This window comes from Numenius arquata, chromosome 6 (assembly GCF_964106895.1).
Source record: "Numenius arquata chromosome 6, bNumArq3.hap1.1, whole genome shotgun sequence".
NCBI classification, from domain to species: Eukaryota; Metazoa; Chordata; class Aves; order Charadriiformes; family Scolopacidae; genus Numenius; species Numenius arquata.
Genome location: NC_133581.1, coordinates 25,084,753 through 25,103,311, shown reverse-complemented (window position 1 = coordinate 25,103,311; position 18,559 = coordinate 25,084,753). Strand labels below are relative to the sequence as shown.

The window sequence follows — 18,559 nt, the reverse complement described above, 5'->3', positions numbered from 1 at the left end:
TGGCGGGGGAGGTGCATCCTGGGAAAGAGCAGCTCGACATGGGTCTCCGCCTGGCCGCCGCGCAGCCCCCGCCGCCCTGCGCAGCTCCCCTCAGCCGCCCGCCCGCCGCCGCCCGCAGCTGAGCGGGAGGGGAGGGGAGTGGAGGCAGGGCCGGGCAGGGGGGCCGGGACGCGGCGGCCTGGCCCGCGCCGGGGAGGGGGCCGCGGTGCTGCCCGCCCCGCATGAGGCAGGGGGGGGCCGCTCCCACCCGCCCCGCTCGGTCCCCGCCGCCGCCGCCCTGCGCGCAGGGCCCCAGCGGAGCCCCCGCCGCCCCGGCCCCGCGCCCTGCCCCGATGATGGACAGGAACTACCCGACGACCCCAAGCTTCGCCGACCCCCTGGCCCCGGCCGCCGCGCAGCCTGCCGCCTCCTGGGCCTACGAGCGGGGCGCCGGCAGCCTCAAGCCCAGGTGAGGAGGGTCCGCCGGGGGGCTGCTGCAGGAAAGGCCGGGGTCTGGGCCGGGGCCTGGCCCGCGGGCAGGCGAGGAGCCCCCTCTGGCGGGGCAAGCCAGGGCGGCGGGGGGCGTCCCAACGGCGCGGCCGGGGGGCGAGTGGGGCCCAGCGGCGGGTGAGGCCGGGCGGGCCGCGTCCCACCGCGCCTCCGCGTCTGGTGGGCACGGACGCCGAGCCGGGCGGGCTGAGGGCGGTCGGAGCAGCGCTCCCCGGGCACCGGCGGCCCTCGGCGGCGGCGGGGCGGGCGGTTTCCCCGCGCAGGGCGCGCCGCCGCTCTCCGCCCCGGAGACTGGCGTTGGGCTGCGGCGCGGGTTCAAGAGTTCACGCGTCCCTGCCCGGCTCTCCGGGAGGGAAGCGGGGCTCGGGGGCGGCGGGGGGGAGCGCTCCGCCTTGCCCGGGCCCGCGGGCACAATGCCGGGGCGTCGGGCCACCTCACCCCGCGGCGGCAGCCGGCAGCCCCCGGGCCGGCGGCAGGCGCCGCGCTAGCATCCCCCCCCCCCCCCTCCCGCCTTCGCCCTTTTATTTCTCCGCTTCGTTGTTTTTTCGCTCTGCTGAGTCCGGTTAACATCTTTCCTCGGGCGTGCGGAGGAGCCTCCTCTCAGTTTAAACTTGTTTGAAGCGATTCAGTCCCACGGAGAGTTCTGTAAAGTTCCGGGAAGTGCGGGAAAAATACAGGATATCTTATTGGCTTCGGATTGCCTTTTTGATGGTATAACTCTGCCAGAAAATGAGTGTTTTCGAAGTGATTAGGTTTTTGTTACCGCCTGCTTGATGTATCTGCGGTTCGGATCTCGACGGCGCTTAAAGGTAAAAGATAGTAGTGTCAGGCTAAAAATAGACCGTCAAAATAGGTGCGCCTATAGATGACTTCGCATTCGGTCCTGGAAGTGGCCTGGAAGTATATTCTGATCTGTGATAAGATTAATAGATTATCAAGTCAGAAGGACTGTTGCAATCATCTAGTCTGACCTCTTCATGATGCAGGCCATAGGACCCCCCCCGCCTTTTTTTTTCTTTCAATCTTAGAATTAGAAAAATCTTAAAGTTTACGTGATAGGAGGTTAAAAATTTCCAATGAGGCAAAATTGAGCACAATTCTTGGTAAAGTATAGAAGTGGCTGATTTGTATTTTATTTCTTATTTCTGAAGAGGGCTACCTTTAGTTTTTAGCCAATGAATCTTGCTACAGCCTCCGATGCTGAAAGTCCCACTATAACTTATGTTTTCCCAGGTATGAATTCTTATGAATTTTGATTAATTTCTTGCTTGTTGTTCTTTTTATTAAGAAAAATAAGTAATCTTCTGAAGCTTGTTACCAGACTTTTTTTTTTTTTTTTTTTTTTTTTTACCTCAGTTATTCTCTTAGTTTTCTCTTGGATCCCCTCCAGTTTATTGCCACCCTTCCTGAATTGTGGACATTGCATTTTGGAAGCAATTAAGTCAACGTTAAGTATGAAGATAATAGGTGCTCCTTGGGGTGTGAGGCTCTAGATTCCTTGTTTCACAGAGAATTGCAAGGGTTTTTTTGCCGAAACATTGCCCTATGAATCTATCTTTTGCCAAGTTCTCTGCGGAGTTGCCTAAAAGGCAAAGTGAGGTCTCCTGCCTTCCGTTCTTCTTAGTTGTTGAACTACTTTTGGTCATGTTGCTGTGTTGATTTCAGTGGAAGTCAGTGACATGTCCTTTCTGTAGTCTATGGAGGATTGTGCCGTCTGTTCCGTGAGGAAGGTTTGGATTTTCCAGGGTATTTAAGAATATGTAGTACAGGGGCAAGAGTGGGTCCCTCTGGGATCTTAGAAGAAACACAACTGCTTGATGATTATTAAAAAAAAAATCCCCTGGTTTCAAAACTTAACTTTAATCTTTCTAATAGCTGCTATATTAATGCAATATTAATTATATTTTTTGGGAATTCCTTAATTGAAATGGCATGGAGAACAGTCCCAAGACAAGTACCGTGCAGAAACTCGTTGGATCAATGCCTGCTACTTTTACCAATCAAATTGTTAATCAAAACAATCAAATAAGTATTACTGAATCCATTCTTGATATGATAATATTTATGCTATACTTTAAGAAGCAACACCAAGAAGACCTAGCTTTCACTTCTTAAAAGTTTTTTCTGGAGGCTGTGTAGATGGCTATGAATGATGCATTTTAAATGTGTTGACTGAAACGTTTTTAACTTTTTTTTTTTTTTAACTGTAGCAAAGACAGGGAAAATGTTATGAATCGTATTTTGTGTTTGTAGTTCTCCTGTACTGGCTTCTTAGAGTTCATGTCATTTTAGTAAGAGTTTAAAATACTCTGTCTTCAGCAAGATTTAAAGATTTGAACCATATTGGACACAATGTTAAATGCAGTCTAGGCTTGTATAGGTGTTTCTGGTTCCTCTGTCACTGATAACATTTATCTTTGTATGGATTGGGAGCCAGTCGCTGGGGAATTGGGACATAAGAGTCATGCCTATCACTGCTAAGGCTTGTACCAGCCTGGAAGCAAATCATGAAGGTACAGATGTACAGTAAGGGAATACGCTGTCAGTGTTCTCGACTTGTGTTACAGATCACTTCACATTTTCAAAACGGTGTTTTTGATTGTGGTTGACGGGTAGTCATCTAAACAGCTGAAGCTGCATTAGCCTGATGTTAAATTAAAAAAATGTGTGTCATGTTCATCTGGTACTTGCTTGAAAAGAATTCAGCCTTTAGGTGATACAGATAACAATATTTCATTCAAATTTCATTTCATATTTATGCTGTTGCAGGCTGTGTCGTGGCAGGCTGTGTTCCCTTTGTACGGAGAGTCATGTTCACAGTCTCAGCTCATCAAAATGATTTCTCCTCCCTACAAGCGTTGCTCCTGTCTTCCTGCGCTTAACTTCAGCCATCTGGTTTTTATCCTGCTCCTTATTTCTTGCAGGCACTGTTTTGTCTGTGCAATGGCACTATTCCTATTGACTTAAAGGAAACGTGTGGTGAAGTATTATAAGGACATTGCTACCAGGCCTGCTGTGACATAACTTTTCCCATGGAATGGGAGAAGATGGTGAAACAGGATGGGAGCTGATGGAAATCGCTTGAATCACTGTGTTAACTGAACAGAGATGGCTTCCACTGAAGAGTGCTTGAGCAATGCAGGGATGGCAGGCCTGTAGCAGGGGGGTGAAAGAGGTGCTCCTGTTCTCCCCGTCCCCTTCTCCTCCTGCCCCAGCTTCTTGCACAGGCTGTCAGCATCTTGAAGGAATTTCTGATGGTTGTATGGGCACACAGCCACTTTCGGCCTTTTTCTGTAGCTGTTAAAAAAAACCTTACTTCTGTGCTGAAACTCTCTTTTTGTGACAGCATCTAAAGCTCGTTGTATTGGACAGCAGATAACGTATGTTGTGCTTACTTGCTACTTGCTTGAGAAAAAAGTGGTCTTCAGAAAACAGGCAAATGTGTAATAGTTTGAAAGACCATCATAATTGTTTGGAAAGCGAAATGAAGATGGGTGATAATGGATGAGGCTTCTGGTTGAGTATACGTCTGACTTGTGGATACTTCTAGAGTTTCATTCACAGAAGGATTTTTGCTAGGGGAGGGAGCTCACTGTTCTTACTTGTTTTTTACCACAGCTCTAAGACCCAAATCTTCTGCTATCTGCGATTGAATGTCAGTCACAATTATTTTGTTGTTTTAAATTTTATGGCAACTGTGCTAGTCTCTGATTCTTCATGTCTGGTAGTCTTTGTCCGTCTCTGCCCTACCCAAACATACGGGTTTCATTTAATTTAAGATGGTTCTTTACAATAGATAACATTGACATTTGGTTAGTGTGGCCTATATTTATAGCAGCTAATCTAATACAATGAGTTTACAGTGATAGTTCATATGCAAAGTTACATAAGCAAGAGACAAACTTTTATGATGAACAGTTATGATGATTTTTTTAACTTGTATTTTTGCATAGCTGTCAAACTAATGCTTATTGTAACAACTGTATGATAATTGTGATTTAGTTAAGGATTCTAATGTATTTTTGCATAGCTATAGAAGCTCTAAAAGTGCAGACAGTGTGTTTTAGAAAAGCATACAACATTTTCTTTCATCAAATGAAATTGTTCTGAGAGCTAAAAGCAATGCCTGTTGTTAAACACATTTCCTACAAAAAGTTCCCTATGGCACAGTGTTTCAAATGTTGAAAGGTAGAGCTCATAAACTATGAATATATTTAGAACATTTGCTATTAAAAGAAAAGGCACAGAAGGATTAAATAAACTTTATGAACATATAAAAAGGTAGGTAATTTTAAAATCTTACCAAACTTTCTGTCATAGTTTATATCTAAAACATTTATACACACAGAATAACACACAGATACTCTATGGTGTAGCATGGATACCTTACAGGGACTTGCTAGCTTTTGTCAGTCTTTTTTTTTTTTTTAAACTTTCTTGTTTTAACCTGCATTCAGTACACGCTGAATAACAGCTGTGACAAGGTCAAAGATTGACTGAACAGAGAGGCTGCTGAGCACATTCTTGCTGTGTGCCCCTCAGCTTTTCACAGATGCAGATGTGTGATCATCTTGTAAAACCTTTGCTAAAGTTTCAAGGTGAGCCAGATAGGCTTGTTTGGAATCACATGCCGCTTACCTGTCTATGATTTTAAAGACAACTTTGTGTGGAGCATTTCATGTCGCTTTGATGGCAGCGAGAAATGGTGACATAGAGCACCCTGCAGAAGGAACGAGTTGAAACTCGGTCTGAGGGTGCAGTTACGTGAGATGGCTGAACTCGCTGCTCGGGCTCACTGCTGCTGAAAGGACTCCCTTCCTCCTCCCTTGCGTTGGCTCTGGTGTTTGTGCAACTGCACAGGGAGCTGGTCTGATTTGTTAATCCATGAGAAAACTAACCTGACCCCGGAGGTGAGCAGCTTTCTCTTGAGTGGGAGAGCTGCGCTGACGTACCCATGCTGTCAGACAGGAATCCAGGGGTGGCACTGGGGGACGAGCCAGGAGCAGAGCTGTAAGGACTGAGCTGCGTGGCCTCAGTGGGACTCTGACCTGCAATCCTGGGCAGCATTTAGATGAGGCTCAGCCCTGCCGTGTCACGGTCTTGAATGGTTGTCCCAAGCAAATTGTACTGCCTGCTTCCCTGCCAGAGCACATAGTAAGTGTCCACGTTCATTTAGTGTTTGATCTCTCTTGAGATCACCTAGAATATTTCAGATGTGAACCCTTTCCCATGGAGCCAACAACTTCAACACAGGTTATTGAATATGTTGTTCTGAAAGAAGGGGTTTTCATATTCTTCCACCTATGCAAAAAGTCTGTCAGTCCCATATGTGTATCTTACCTGTTCACTTTAGTTGTAGGCCTTTACTTCATACCGCCAGAGAACAACCTTTTCCCTTTATTTCTTCTGTACTTTTGCCCACCTTTTATTTTTTTCTTGGAGATGCTGTTGATTCTGGCATGATGCTGTCACAGGAAGGAGCTTGTTTTTAGAAAAATCTTTGTTCCTGTCAGGATAGAGGCACCTATATCTGGATTATATTCATTCTAAACAATACTAGAGCTCTTAGTGGATGTATTTTCCTTGGATTTTTTTATTTCTTGTACTTAGTCAAAGCATTTACAAATTTGCGTGTCAGAACAGTTATTTTGTATATGAGTGCTTATTCCATACATTAAAAATGAAACAAAACAAAAACCCAAACAAAAACCAGTTAAAAGGCAGCACATCAATAGTCTCACTTCAGACTTTCCTTAGCAGCCTTTAGTGTGACAAAAATAACTTTGAGCACCATGCAGGGTTCAGCCTTTCCAGCACGGCATTTCTTGTACCATGCAAATGACAGAGAAAGCAACATTCTTAGAATTTTTAAGCAAAGAGAAATAATGTGCTCGGAGAAGACAGAGCACTTCGTTATTAAGTACTGGATTTACTTACCTCACTGAGCAGATTCCATAGGTTTTGGTTTTACTTCTGCTACTCTTTCTGTCACCTCTCTTTACATTATTGCTTCCTTGTTTTATTCCTCTGAAGGGACTGTTGGGGATGAATGGACACTTAAGAATGTCCTCAGAACCTCTCTGACTATGGGTTACAATAGATAGGGGCAAGGAGCTTTTATTTTTGAATCCCTGCACTCTTGGACTTTCTTATTCCAAAACAATTCAGCAAGAACCTACATATGTTTAGACAAGCTTTTATTTGCCCATATTGCTTTTCTTGTTTTTCATCTTCCTTCTACATGCCTACTTCTGTTGCTTGCTTAGGACTTGTATAAGTGTAACCAATTACACTCAGTGGGAAGAAGACACCCTTAGGCATCCTTATCTTAGAGTAATAGTATTTACATTGGAGGATACTAAGCAACATTTATTCCTTAATAACCCTGTATGAATTATACTTGGGGCTGTCATACATCTAGATTTCATTGGAGATAACCCTCTTTTTCACCTGGTAGTGTTGTGTGAAAAGAGTTTGAGGGCTGTGGCCCTTTGTCTAGTGTTTCCAGATGTCTGGCAAATTGTTCTGAATGCTTCGGGACATCCAGAACATGCCAGACAAATGACCACTGTGCCTGCGTGGTGTGTGTGCAGTCGGGCTGGTGTTTCGTGGTGATTCTGAATGAACCAGTGTGTGCTGCAACGTTCCCATGTTGCACTTTTTTCTGACCAGGAAATCCCTTTCAGAAATACGGCAACTTCGTGTTTCACACCACATCCTGTTTACTTTCTCTCTTCTCCGTGTCAAAAATTCCAGTGCTAGATAGCAAATAATCCTTCCATTCCTATGTTCCTCCCATTTCATTATTCTTTACCGAGTCTGCCAAGGATAGGGTTTCTAATAGGTTTTTCTTCATTGTGAACATTTGCTCATTTGCTGTACAAAGAGTGATCCTAGAAAACTAACTTTGTTAGGACTCTCAACAGCAACCATTTGTTAACTGCCTTCAGTTGTTGCTGGAACTGGTGACCTAAAGATTACTGATGCTCAGTGCCACTGAAGAGAACTGGGATTTTCTTCTTTTCCCCTCTAAAAACCTCCTTTTTGTTATTCTCTTTAAAAGAAAATACAGGTTTTTCACCAGTTAGGGAATATTTTTAGTTTGTGAGTGTGTACTGTTTTGATCTCTATTAATACTTGTTTTTGTTTAGACATCTGCCTGAACATCAGGAAATCTTAAATCAATACCTGGGGCATATTTAAGGAATTTGTTTTATATAGTAAAGTTTTTCCAATCTCAAATTAAATGCTTTATAGCTGTAACTGTTTTTCTACAGTTTTGAACAGTGCATGTTTTCTAGTTGAAGCATTCACACGCAACTGGGTTCTTACGATATTTTCAGCTAAATAGTAACTGGTGACAATATGGTAGGCAAGGTCCTCTTTGCAAGGTTAGAAAAGTAAATTTTAATCCGGTTTAGGATGAAGAGAGCATCAACCAAGAGATGTAAGAGCCAAATTCAAGGACTGTGCTGATTTTCCTTATAAAAGTAGGGAGTAACACCCTGTGATGTTTCCTTTAATGTAAAGGACTCTTGCTGCTGCATTTTATGATGAACTGTGTGGTGTTAATATGTTAGATCTTTCCTGGGCACACCTCCTAAATTGGGATAGAAGAGGTGTTAGTCATAGGGATGCCTCTTCATTGAATCTAAAGGAGTTCACGTGAGCTGCTTAGCCCTTGTAGTGTGTTTTGGGATGGGGAAAACACTGTACCGGATTTGTAGGCGTGCTGGAAGGCTTAGAGAGTATTTAATGGCCTTGAATTCTAGGCTGTACGGATGACCAAGGATGGGTAAGGTTTGTGGTCTCAGATGTAGGAAGTGAGTAGATGCGTTGATTCTTTGCAAGTTCTGCGGCTGTGAGCTGTGAAGCCACTGATCTTCGCGGTAGTTTAGTATGTTGCATACTAAGCTCTTAGAAATTTTAACTTTGTGAAACCTTGAGAAACTAACTCTTATTTCAGTACTGTTTGAAATTCGGTTGTGAGGGCTGACGTCTTTTGGAAATCTGAGTGGGTTAGTGTTTGTGCCTTAGTTTCCCTAGATTGAAAAAGAAGATATTTCATGGGTTATGGAACTGCGAAGTGCTAGGAGATTTGATAATGAAAAGAGGTGTTGCCTAAGATGGCTCTGTCAGTTGATAGGGCATATATATATTTGCACCTCTTACATTTTTTGTGATTAGTATCTCAACATCAGCATTGTTTTCTCCATTTAATTGGAAAATAATGAGCTTATTAAGAAATGAGCTATCAAGCATTCCTATAGTATCCCAAAGGTAATACTCTAGCTTGCCACAACGTATGGCACTGTAATAACTGTGGGAGGGTAAGGGTTGAGAAGCATTTCAATAGCTGAAATGAATTGTATTTTTAATAACACACTGATGTGGCTAAGCCACATCTAGAGATAATGCTCTGCTGATTTTTATATTTTGAAATAAAATTTTATTGTTAAAAGTAATGAAATCTTTTTGTGTGTATCTTGGCCAACTGTAATAGAGGATTATGCTCTGTGCTCAACCATTAATGTTGTGATGATCTCAAGAAGAGTTTCGATTATCTGCAAGTACCCTTTTGACAACAGCATAGCATCACATATTTGAGAAAAAGTGCTAGATTTCCATTACTGTCTGTTACAAAAATCTTTGTGAGTAAAGCTCTGTAGGACAGAAGTATTGCTAATTTAAAAAATCACAGCTAATTATTTCCATGCTGGGTAAAGACAAAGTTCTTTCCTTTTCTCTTACCTTTTCCTCTATGATAAATAAATGTAGTGACAAAATAATCCAGTGCCTCAAAAGGTGAGAAAAGATAACTGTAGTTCTTTACAAAGTGTAAGTTACCCTATTACGGGTACCATAATGGGTATTCGTTTTTCTGCAGGGAGCAGTACAGTAGAAACTGTCAGGGAAGACAAATGCCTTAAGATTATTTCTGACACTGCATTATAATATAAATTGGGTGGTAAGTGTGGGTAAATCAGTGTCTGTTTAGATGTGGGGAGTGATGATACTTACTTAATGAGGACATCAAAGTTAGGCTTCGATATTCAGAGCAGGAAATGCTGAGAGGCTCCTCTCCAGACCTTGAAACCTTAAAAGGTGAATCAGGAGCTCAAAACTGGCAATATTATAGAATAATTTTGGCAGGCTGTAGCAGTAGAAAAGAGCAGAGGTAGAGTGGGTAAGCTGTAAAGAACTTTTAACTAATACAATGCTTTATGGTCAGTTTTATTTGCAATGTTCAGATCTAAACACAGTTGACATTTTTTCCCATGGGGTGTTTTGAGTAATCGATTTTAATGAATTCCTTGAAAATTCCTGATAGGACACAGAGGTGTTTCCAACAGAAGCCTGCCTTGGTGCTGCAGCCCTGATTGCCCTACGGGGTAACAGCTGAAGGGTCCGCAGCAGTGGTGGGGGGCTACTGTGGCCAGGCTGTCACCCCCAGCCCTGCAGCCCTGCTCCTGGGCACACGGAGGGGGACCGGGAGCCCTGGGTGCTCCTCCGGCTTCTGGGTTCCTGCAAGCGGGCTGGAAGCTTTGGAGTTTCTCATTAAAGGAATTTGAAGTAGTTCATATTTAGAATTCTAATTCTAAATTTAAAATACCTTCACCCTTTTTTGCCAAGAGAAGTGTTAGCGATATTTGCAAAAAAGGAAAAAAAAAAACAAACAAACTTTTTGTTAAATATACTGCATTTCAACCATAGCAAAAAGGTAATTTACATTGTATATGTTAAGAAATGAAAACATGAGGTAATTTGTCTAGTCCCTCCATAGTAACTGAAGTTTATAAATAGCTCACTTCTATCTGAATATTAGTTTCAAGTATTTGGTTTCAAGACATAGTTTAACTGATTTTTATGAAAACAGAATTATAATTGTCTTTGTTATTAAGAACTCCACAGGTTACTTAATCAGACAAGCCAGCACTTGCACTCAGATATTGAATTACCAGTAAGACTATTTTGGCTTTCCTGAAGCAGTTTTGGGTCTTTTAATTTTTAAAAGGATCGAGCATAAAGAGCTTGGACACATTAACATGGGAATAAAAGGGAGATGGACCTATTTGCCATAAAATCTTTTTCTCTTCTTAAGATACAACATGTATCCAGGTAGAGAATCACCGGAACAGCATGAACTTTGATCGTTCAGGCAGTTCCTGGCACGTGATTTTCTACCTCAAAAATCTGTTTCTTAGAAGGTCCTGTATCTCAGCTCCTAGAAAGCAAGGAAGCAATGAGTGTTTCCTCTCGCAAGTACCTCGAGGCAGTTTTCAGTCCATGTCATGGTGGTCTCAGCCATGCTCTTGGTGGCTCTGCATATGAATTGAAGTGGGAAATTAACACTAGAACTTCATCTTTAATGAAAGAGTGAAGGGTGACTGCCCCTAGTATGTTTAAATTTGTTATATTCTACATTGAATATGTATTCTGTAGTTACATTAAGAAGGAAGAATGCGACATAACCAATAGTTGAGATTGTCAATAGGATGCTACTCTTCTGTATTTTACTGGAATATCGTACTACTGGCATCTGATTCTGTATTTTCCATCTTTCTAAAAGTCATCTTCTATCTTGAAGAATAATATTATTATATAGTTAATAATACTTAACTGACATGTATTTATTTTTATGTGATAATTCAAAAACAAGTCAGGCAAATGCTAAAGATGTGTGCTGTTCCCAAAGGAAGGCTCGACATACCTTTTAAGATGTATTGACTTTAGATATGCTTTTTTTTTTCTAATTTCTCAGTGTTGGACTTTATTTTTCAAGTAGCAGACTTTTTCTTTTTGTCTTGTGGGTACCATAACTGTTCTAAAGTGCTGAATAGTCTTTCTTGTTGTGCAAATGTCGGTTGAATCTTCAAATGTTAAGGATTGTCTTGTCTTGTGTCATTTTATGAGAGGATTAGGGGAATTAGATGTAGGCAGTAGACTGATTCCTTTTTTTTTTTTCCTGAACCTACCAACATTTGCAAGCTTTGAACCAACTTTGTTCTTGCAGTGCCTTTTTTTTTTTCCTTCAGTATGTCTGCTGCTGGGAAATAGAGGTGAAAAAACACATATTGTATACATTTCTAAATAAATATTTTGCACTGAAATGAGTCTCTGGGCTGAGCAGGAGTTTGTTTTTCTTTGTTTTCTATTGGAGTTAATTTCTGAAACATTTTCTGTTGTCTGTAAGGGCTTGCTTTTAAGCTTCCAGCAGTGCATTGGCTTGTCTGTTGGACAGGAGTGATTTGATGTTATTAACAGTATTAAACTCATTTAAGTAGCAACTTTCTTTCTAGGCGAACGCCTCCATCCTTTATGATTCTGCTTCCTTAGAGTCACTGCTTTTGAAAAATACAAGATCAAACCCATTTTTGGATTAAATATATCTACCTATAACACTACTTTTAAATTTTAATTTTATTCTGAGCTGCAGATAGATAAACCGTAGATGCTGAATGACGTTCTAGTTAGACTTTGGCAAATGGTGGTGAGCTCTCTTGTGGTTAGAATGGGCAACTGAAGCACATGCTGGCCAAAAGGCCTCCGTTTTGTCTATATTAAATTCAAGTAATGTTTCCAGGTAATACTCTTCCATTGTATCTCCATTGGATGCCGTGAATAAAGGGAAATTAACAAATATAAATATTTAAGCAGAATATTAAATAGTCTCTAATATTAAAACAATTATAAATATGCAAGCAGGTGATGCAACCTGGAACTGTGTTTTACATGTTTAAAATATAGGGGACAAAAAGAGATGGAAGCTGCATATTAGTTTCTATAGCTTATATTTAGAATAGTATTTTTAATATTTAGAGATGCATGTGTCACTTTTGTGGTGTTTGGATCTTAAGTGGCTTTGCTTTCGGCCTCTGACTGGAACTTGCTATTGCAGCTCTAAAGAGCTGGTTGAGGAGACACTCCTTTGCCAAGCAATGGAGCCTCGGGGCAGAGGGGGCAATTTGAGTACTATTTCCCCTGTTTCACATATATCTCAAATCAGATAAAACTCATACTTTGCATTTTAAGGCATTTCCCTGTCCTTATGAGGCTATCCACTGTGGTTTTAATCTTCTTTCTGGTGATTTATTTAGAAATGGACTGTATGGAGTCAGGAAGCTCCTCTTGTTTTAAGACGGAACAGGCTGCCCAAAAATGAGATCAAAATGCTTCCCTGGTCCACCTCAAATGTGATGACCTGTATGTTGTGCATGGGGTTACTTCCTTGTGTTTCACTGGGTTTGGCTGGTTTGGATCTCAGGCTGGTTGGCCTGCACCGGGAGCCCAAGGTTGGGGTACTGAGGCTTCCCATCCAGCGGCTGCCCCAGTTCTTCTCCGCTCTGGGGTTTCCTGTGCAACTACTGGTCTCGTAGGTGCCTGGTTTCACTTCGAGCACAGCCTGCACAGTTTGAATGCTCTGAAAGTGTTCTGTGATTTAATGTGGTTTTTCAGCCATTTCCTTTTGTATCAGAGGCAGAAGTTGCAAGTGCCTAAGAACAAAAGAACAAGGTATTGCACCCTGAAGTATCCTTTGCTGCTTAGAAGTCCAGGTGTGTTTTTCATGTAGGCATTATATATTTCCCTAGAGCATGAATAATTGCTGTAACTAAACTTAAAAAAAAAGAAAAAAAAAAATCTTAAAAATTGCTAAGCTCTAATGAAAATTGGTCTAGGAAATTAAGTAGAAAGATGAAAATGCCATCTTTCCATGTAATGATACTTGCTTAAAGTGCTTTTGGTTCTGTTTTTCATTCTGTAGGGATGCCTAGGAGAGCAAGTTTATTTGAAGAGAACAAGAGAATTAAGAGAACAATACAATTAAGAATTGTATGTCCAGTGCTTATTGCAACTAAGTTTTATTCCCTGTAAAAGTGGTCCTTACATTTGAGTTTGAAGTTAAGAAATGTACCTGTCACTTGTGTAAAGTGCAAACCAGAGAATTGTGTTGGCAGGTGGGGAGGGTGGTGAGCGCAATGTAACCCAAAAATCTTTTGCAGCTGGAGACCTAAATTCATATGAAACTACTAGACTGAAGAATGCTGTGAAAATAAATTGTCCTAAGAATAGCAGTATCAACAGATATGTGAAAAGTTGATTCAGGAAAGCCAAAATGGGCTAACAAAAAGAAGTTGTAAGTCAAAGTTGAGGTATAGTAATTGCACTTAAATGTTACTAAAATACATTTTTCTTCCAAAAATTTTACTGGAGAGGCAGTAATTTTCTATTGGCCCAACTGATGTAGCTGAATAAAAAAGATTAATCTTTGAGTTGCTTCACTGTTATTGTCATGAGGATTTTTTGATTGCATCATCACAGCAATGACAAACAATGGTGGCTCTTTACAGGACATCTCTGAAAGGACACTTAAATATTAAGATTGAATAGACCTTTTCAGTGAAAAATAACTTCAGAGGGAACTATTTTCCAAATTTGTGTATCAAGTTTGTATTGCTTTCTGGCAGTAATCGCTCCGCTGTGCAGTTAGCCATGCCAGTAGAAGAGAGAAATCTCTGTGATACATCAGTGATAAGGGGGAAGTGTTTTTGGAAGGCTGTGTAGCAACTAATGATAACAAATAACAAAGTACCAAGAAATGTGAAGGCATCTCTTCATTAACTGATCTGACATTTCAATACAAGCGAGCACTCGTGCAATTTTAACAAACTTCAATATCAGAGTGCAAAAGACTAAGTAGCCATAATGTTATTTGCCACGCTAAATGTATTTTTTGATATGTGAATTACATGCTGTACAAGTTCATCTGTTTAAAAGCTAAATTTTATACTAAGAAACCCTAAGGCAGTAAACTTCTTTTAGATTGCTGTGCTTATGTTTAGGATAAGCTTATGTAAACTGAAGGCATATATGCAGGGTTTTTTTGAGATAAGAATCTACATTCCAGCAACTAGTAATTATACAATAAACAATTAACTGTTCTAATAAACACAATGTTTTTAGTGAAAGATTCATTTTTGAGGTTACAGTTTCATTAACTATGACCTGGGAGTTTGTATTAAAAAAAAAAAAAAAAGCATCATATACTTTCAATGTTCTTATGATGCTCATAATTACTAGAATTTAGAGATTCTAGCAACTAACAAGGTTTTTAGATACTAAGCCGAGAGCTTTTTTTGCAGTGTTAATTTCAGCATCCTCCGTGTTACAAAGTCCTTGTCAAAGTTTCTTTTACAAGTTGCTTTTGTCATTCAGAGCATTCTTCCTCCCATCTACAAGATAGACTGTCTTTTAGTCTTTGCATATACTGTACCTTTCCTTTACAAAAAAGGTGTTTATTGCAAGGGAGTGAAGAGGGGGAATTGAATCACAACCTTCACCAAACAACCAGAATAGGTAGAAATTTCAAATTTAAAAAAAAAAAAAACAAAACCACAAACAAACAAACCCAAAACCACCAACAAACTATTTTTTCCATTTCCAAAATTTTCTGGTCATTAATTTCATGTAAAGTTCATCCACTTTTTGCTCATGACCTTCTTCTGTGACAATGTAAGAAGAAGAATGATGCAATATTACTTGATGTGATCAAGTAATCAAGCTCTCACCTTCTCTGAAGGGTGTTTGCTGCAAAGCGTAGTCCAGCTTTCCAGGAACACCACTGCAACGCCAGACATGCCTCTCAGCCTGAAAATGCCTGAACCAGAAAAAGGTGTCCACTGTATGAGTGATATATGTAGTATGACTTCATAGTTTGCCCTTTAAATGTAAAGTCAGCATCACATACTTTTATGTAGGTAAATGCTTTTAAAAAAACTTGAAAGTAAAACTAAGTAAAACCTAGTAAAACCTATTACAAGTGGAAGGTTTTCCCAAGATCAGCATTTGTGTCAATGAAGATCTTGCTAACAATGCATGCACTGCCATGACTCAGGTTAGAACCATACTTTCTCATGTAGCACACTGTTATTTTTAAAAACTATGAAGAAAGCGTCATGTGTCCTAAGGTTGTTTTTTTTTTTTGTAGCAATACCAATTTGTTCAAAAAAACCAAACCACCTTAACTTAAAAATTTGTCTTGTAAAAAATACACATTTAAATTTGCTTTATTACTTGCATAGTGTTTTACGTGCAGAATGCTATTGTAATTTTTTTGTCTGGAACTATTACTTTTTTTTTTTTAATGCTGTAAATCAAAAAATGACCTACAGCGTCATGCAGTTATGCTGCCAATTGTCCGTAGCGATGATGCAAATCGTTAGATTTCAGTCAGCATATAATAGAAATCGGTTGCTGATTCATAGTGTTGAACTGCACAAAGGTCTGTCCTCTCCCACATAAGCATGTCAATGTGCTGACTCTGAATTGTGGTTTGGCGATTCTTTAAAAGGTAATTATTGCTGTGAAAGGTATTAAAGTGCTAGACAGTGAGTGCAACTGTGAAAAGCAGTAGCTGAGGTTCTTTGCTTTTTCAAAGGATTTTAGGTCATTCTTTAGTCTTGTACCTTAGTCTGGTATGCTGACTATAGGAGCATTGCTGTGCTGTAACCTGTAGCACTGCTCATGCTATGCTATAAGCAGCTGAAATGGAAAATATGTCCCGTTAGTGCCTCTCAGGCATGGAGTTAATCTAGAAGTCTAAAGTGTGTCTCTTACAGACAGGCTCTTGCTGGTTCATCGTGTGTGGAGGTCATAGTGCTCTTATAGGCTCATCAAATCTCCACTGCCTCCTCTTGTCATCTTAATGAAAACGAAGCAAATCCAGTAGTGTTGCCAATGGTTTATATTATTTGGTGACTTCTGTAAAAGTTTCCCATGATGTCATGATTCCTGGCATCAAGTGTTCAGTTTTTCCCTTATGCAGAGTGACTGCCCCCTCATCCCAGGGGATGAAAGAGGGTAAGGGAAGTCTGCCTTACACAGTCAGCAGGAAGGGTTGTGGGTTTCATCGTTTCGGGTTTTTTGGCATCTGTTTACAATTGAATTTTGAACTTAAAGCAATCTCACATGTGCATTGGAGTAAGTAGCAGCTACCTATAAACTTAACATCCAAAAAGCAAGAAGAGAAGAAGATAAATGGTTCCTTGGCCATGCTGGCTTTCATTTTTTCCATTTGACATTGACAGGTGCTGTACAGAGCTGAATCTGTGGAAGTTGGAAAGCTTTGGGGTTTTGTTTTGCTTCCCCCTCCTCTTTCTGCCTTTTAAGTTTGAAATCACTAGCACTTCGGGCAGATTCCTGATGTTGCTTGATGTTTAAATCTTATTTCTTTGTTTTCTGCATTATTGCTTTTGCATGGGCCCAGACACTGTATATTTTCAAATTTCTATTAAGCCCGATTAAAACACCATGTTAATTTAGATGACTCATTTCAAAACGTTAAATAAAAACTGTGGATCATTAGCTTCTATTTAGTACTAGGAGGTCTGAAGACTGAGATTTATGACTTGCTAGTGCTCTCACTGTCAATTTTGTTAGAATTGTACCAAAATTAGCAAAATCTTTAAAAAACCATTGCTCCCACAGCTTCCTAATCATTCCAGTATGAAATGTGGTCCTGTAAGTTTCAATGGAATCAGAAATTGAATTGTTAAAATCGGGCATGTATTTGTAGTCATCTGCTTTGCAGACTTCACATCAGTAAATCATTACAAAAAGTGTCCATCCAGTATTTCTTACAGTTGAACTAGGAAGACCTCTGTCTTTCTGACCTAGTCCTTTGTAGACTTTTTCATGATGAACTTTGATTTTTGTAAGGTTCCCCCCTGCTCTTTGGCTCATTGGGTTTTGTAGTACTTTTTTATCTGCTTAATGTTTTTAGTGATTTCCTAGCACAACCACATCTGTCAGATCTTGGGCTTATGTTCTCTTATATCTCTCCAATTTTTTAGCTCGTGGTTGAGATTTCATAGTTGTACTATGTATCTGTAGCTGTATATTTTTGTTAATAATGTTTAATTTCTTCCTTAGCTTAAGCTATGGAGGAGGACATTCATCGCATTCAGAAACAGATCTTCTTCACAGACAGACATACACAGCTTCTCATCAGCTTTCTGGATACTCTACTACACACCACCCTACTGGTAACTGTTCATATCGTGAGATTACAGCTTAAATAGCTAAAGAAAAACCCCCAAAGTATTACGTATTTTAGATTCAAGTTGATGAATTTTATAATCAGAGGGAGTTTGTCATATTAGAAAAGCTGAGTTTGTAGTAGAAAGCTAACAGTCAGTTGTTAGCTTTTATCAAAATGTTGTAAGTCAAAAGGAAAATATAAGGCGGGGGGGGTTATGCTCAGTAACTTCTTGTTGGTTCTTAAGGAAACTGCATTTATTCTTTAAAATACAGCTTTTCAAGGTTTGGCCTATGCATAAGGGCCAAACATTAGGTATGCCTCAAAGCCAGCTGCAGAAATTGTGCCAATTCTTTTAGATTAAAGCAAATAGAAAAACTAATGCAAGTTGGAACACCCTGTTGCTGGTACTTATATGTGCAAAATAAGACATAGTGCAAATTACTTTAAAATAGTAGTGAGTTCAGTGATGTTACATCTGCATCAGGATCTGTCTGTGATTCTGATGATATCCTGTTTCCATGTCAGAAGAAGACAGGGCATGCCCTCTTCATGCTTGCTTTGCAACTCAGTTTCTGAGGAAAAATACTTGAGCCCATTTGCTGGCTGGAATCTACAGTCTCATGGCCAGGTCCTCGATCAGGTTGACAGAGGGTCAGAACTGCAGAGAACATTTCAGGATGCAGACTCTGCAGTCTTGATATAATCTCAGTTACTCAAAACTCTGTATGTCTCCAGTGTTCCCATCTATTCAGTTTCCTCAGCCATCTCTCTAGTGCTTCCCATCTATTCCCATTCCCTCAGCCATTGAAAGGTGTAAGCAACAGGGAACGCACACAAGGTGTTTGTTGAAACAGGGAATGCAACCAAAACAGCTTTTCTCGTGCCAGTCCTACAGAAAAGTCTAAACTGCTACAAGCTGCCCAAAGTGGAAAAAGGTTGATACAGAGAAGTTGAACCCATTTAAAAAGGAATTATAAATGTTTAAAGGGTTCATGTAAAGAGTGGAACAGCGAGTCTTCAGATGAAGGGAGA

The 18,559-nt window shown here is 40.5% G+C and overlaps 1 protein-coding gene across 3 annotated transcripts in view; it reads left to right on the top strand.

Moving 5' to 3' along the window:
* The first annotated feature begins 221 nt into the window (after nt 1-221).
* Nucleotides 222-18,559, top strand: part of QSER1 (glutamine and serine rich 1) — a 46,929-nt gene continuing 28,591 nt past the window's right edge. For 2 of the 3 annotated variants that reach the window (XM_074148519.1, XM_074148520.1), the window contains exon 1: nt 17,425-17,531. Coding sequence is in view for 1 of the 3 variants with exons in the window: in XM_074148518.1 (XP_074004619.1) it covers nt 222-448; nt 17,419-17,531 (340 nt within the window). In the remaining 2 variants the exon portion in view is untranslated. Of the gene's footprint in view, nt 449-17,418; nt 17,532-18,559 lie in introns of those variants that run through there. The other variant, XM_074148518.1, reaches the window with a different exon arrangement.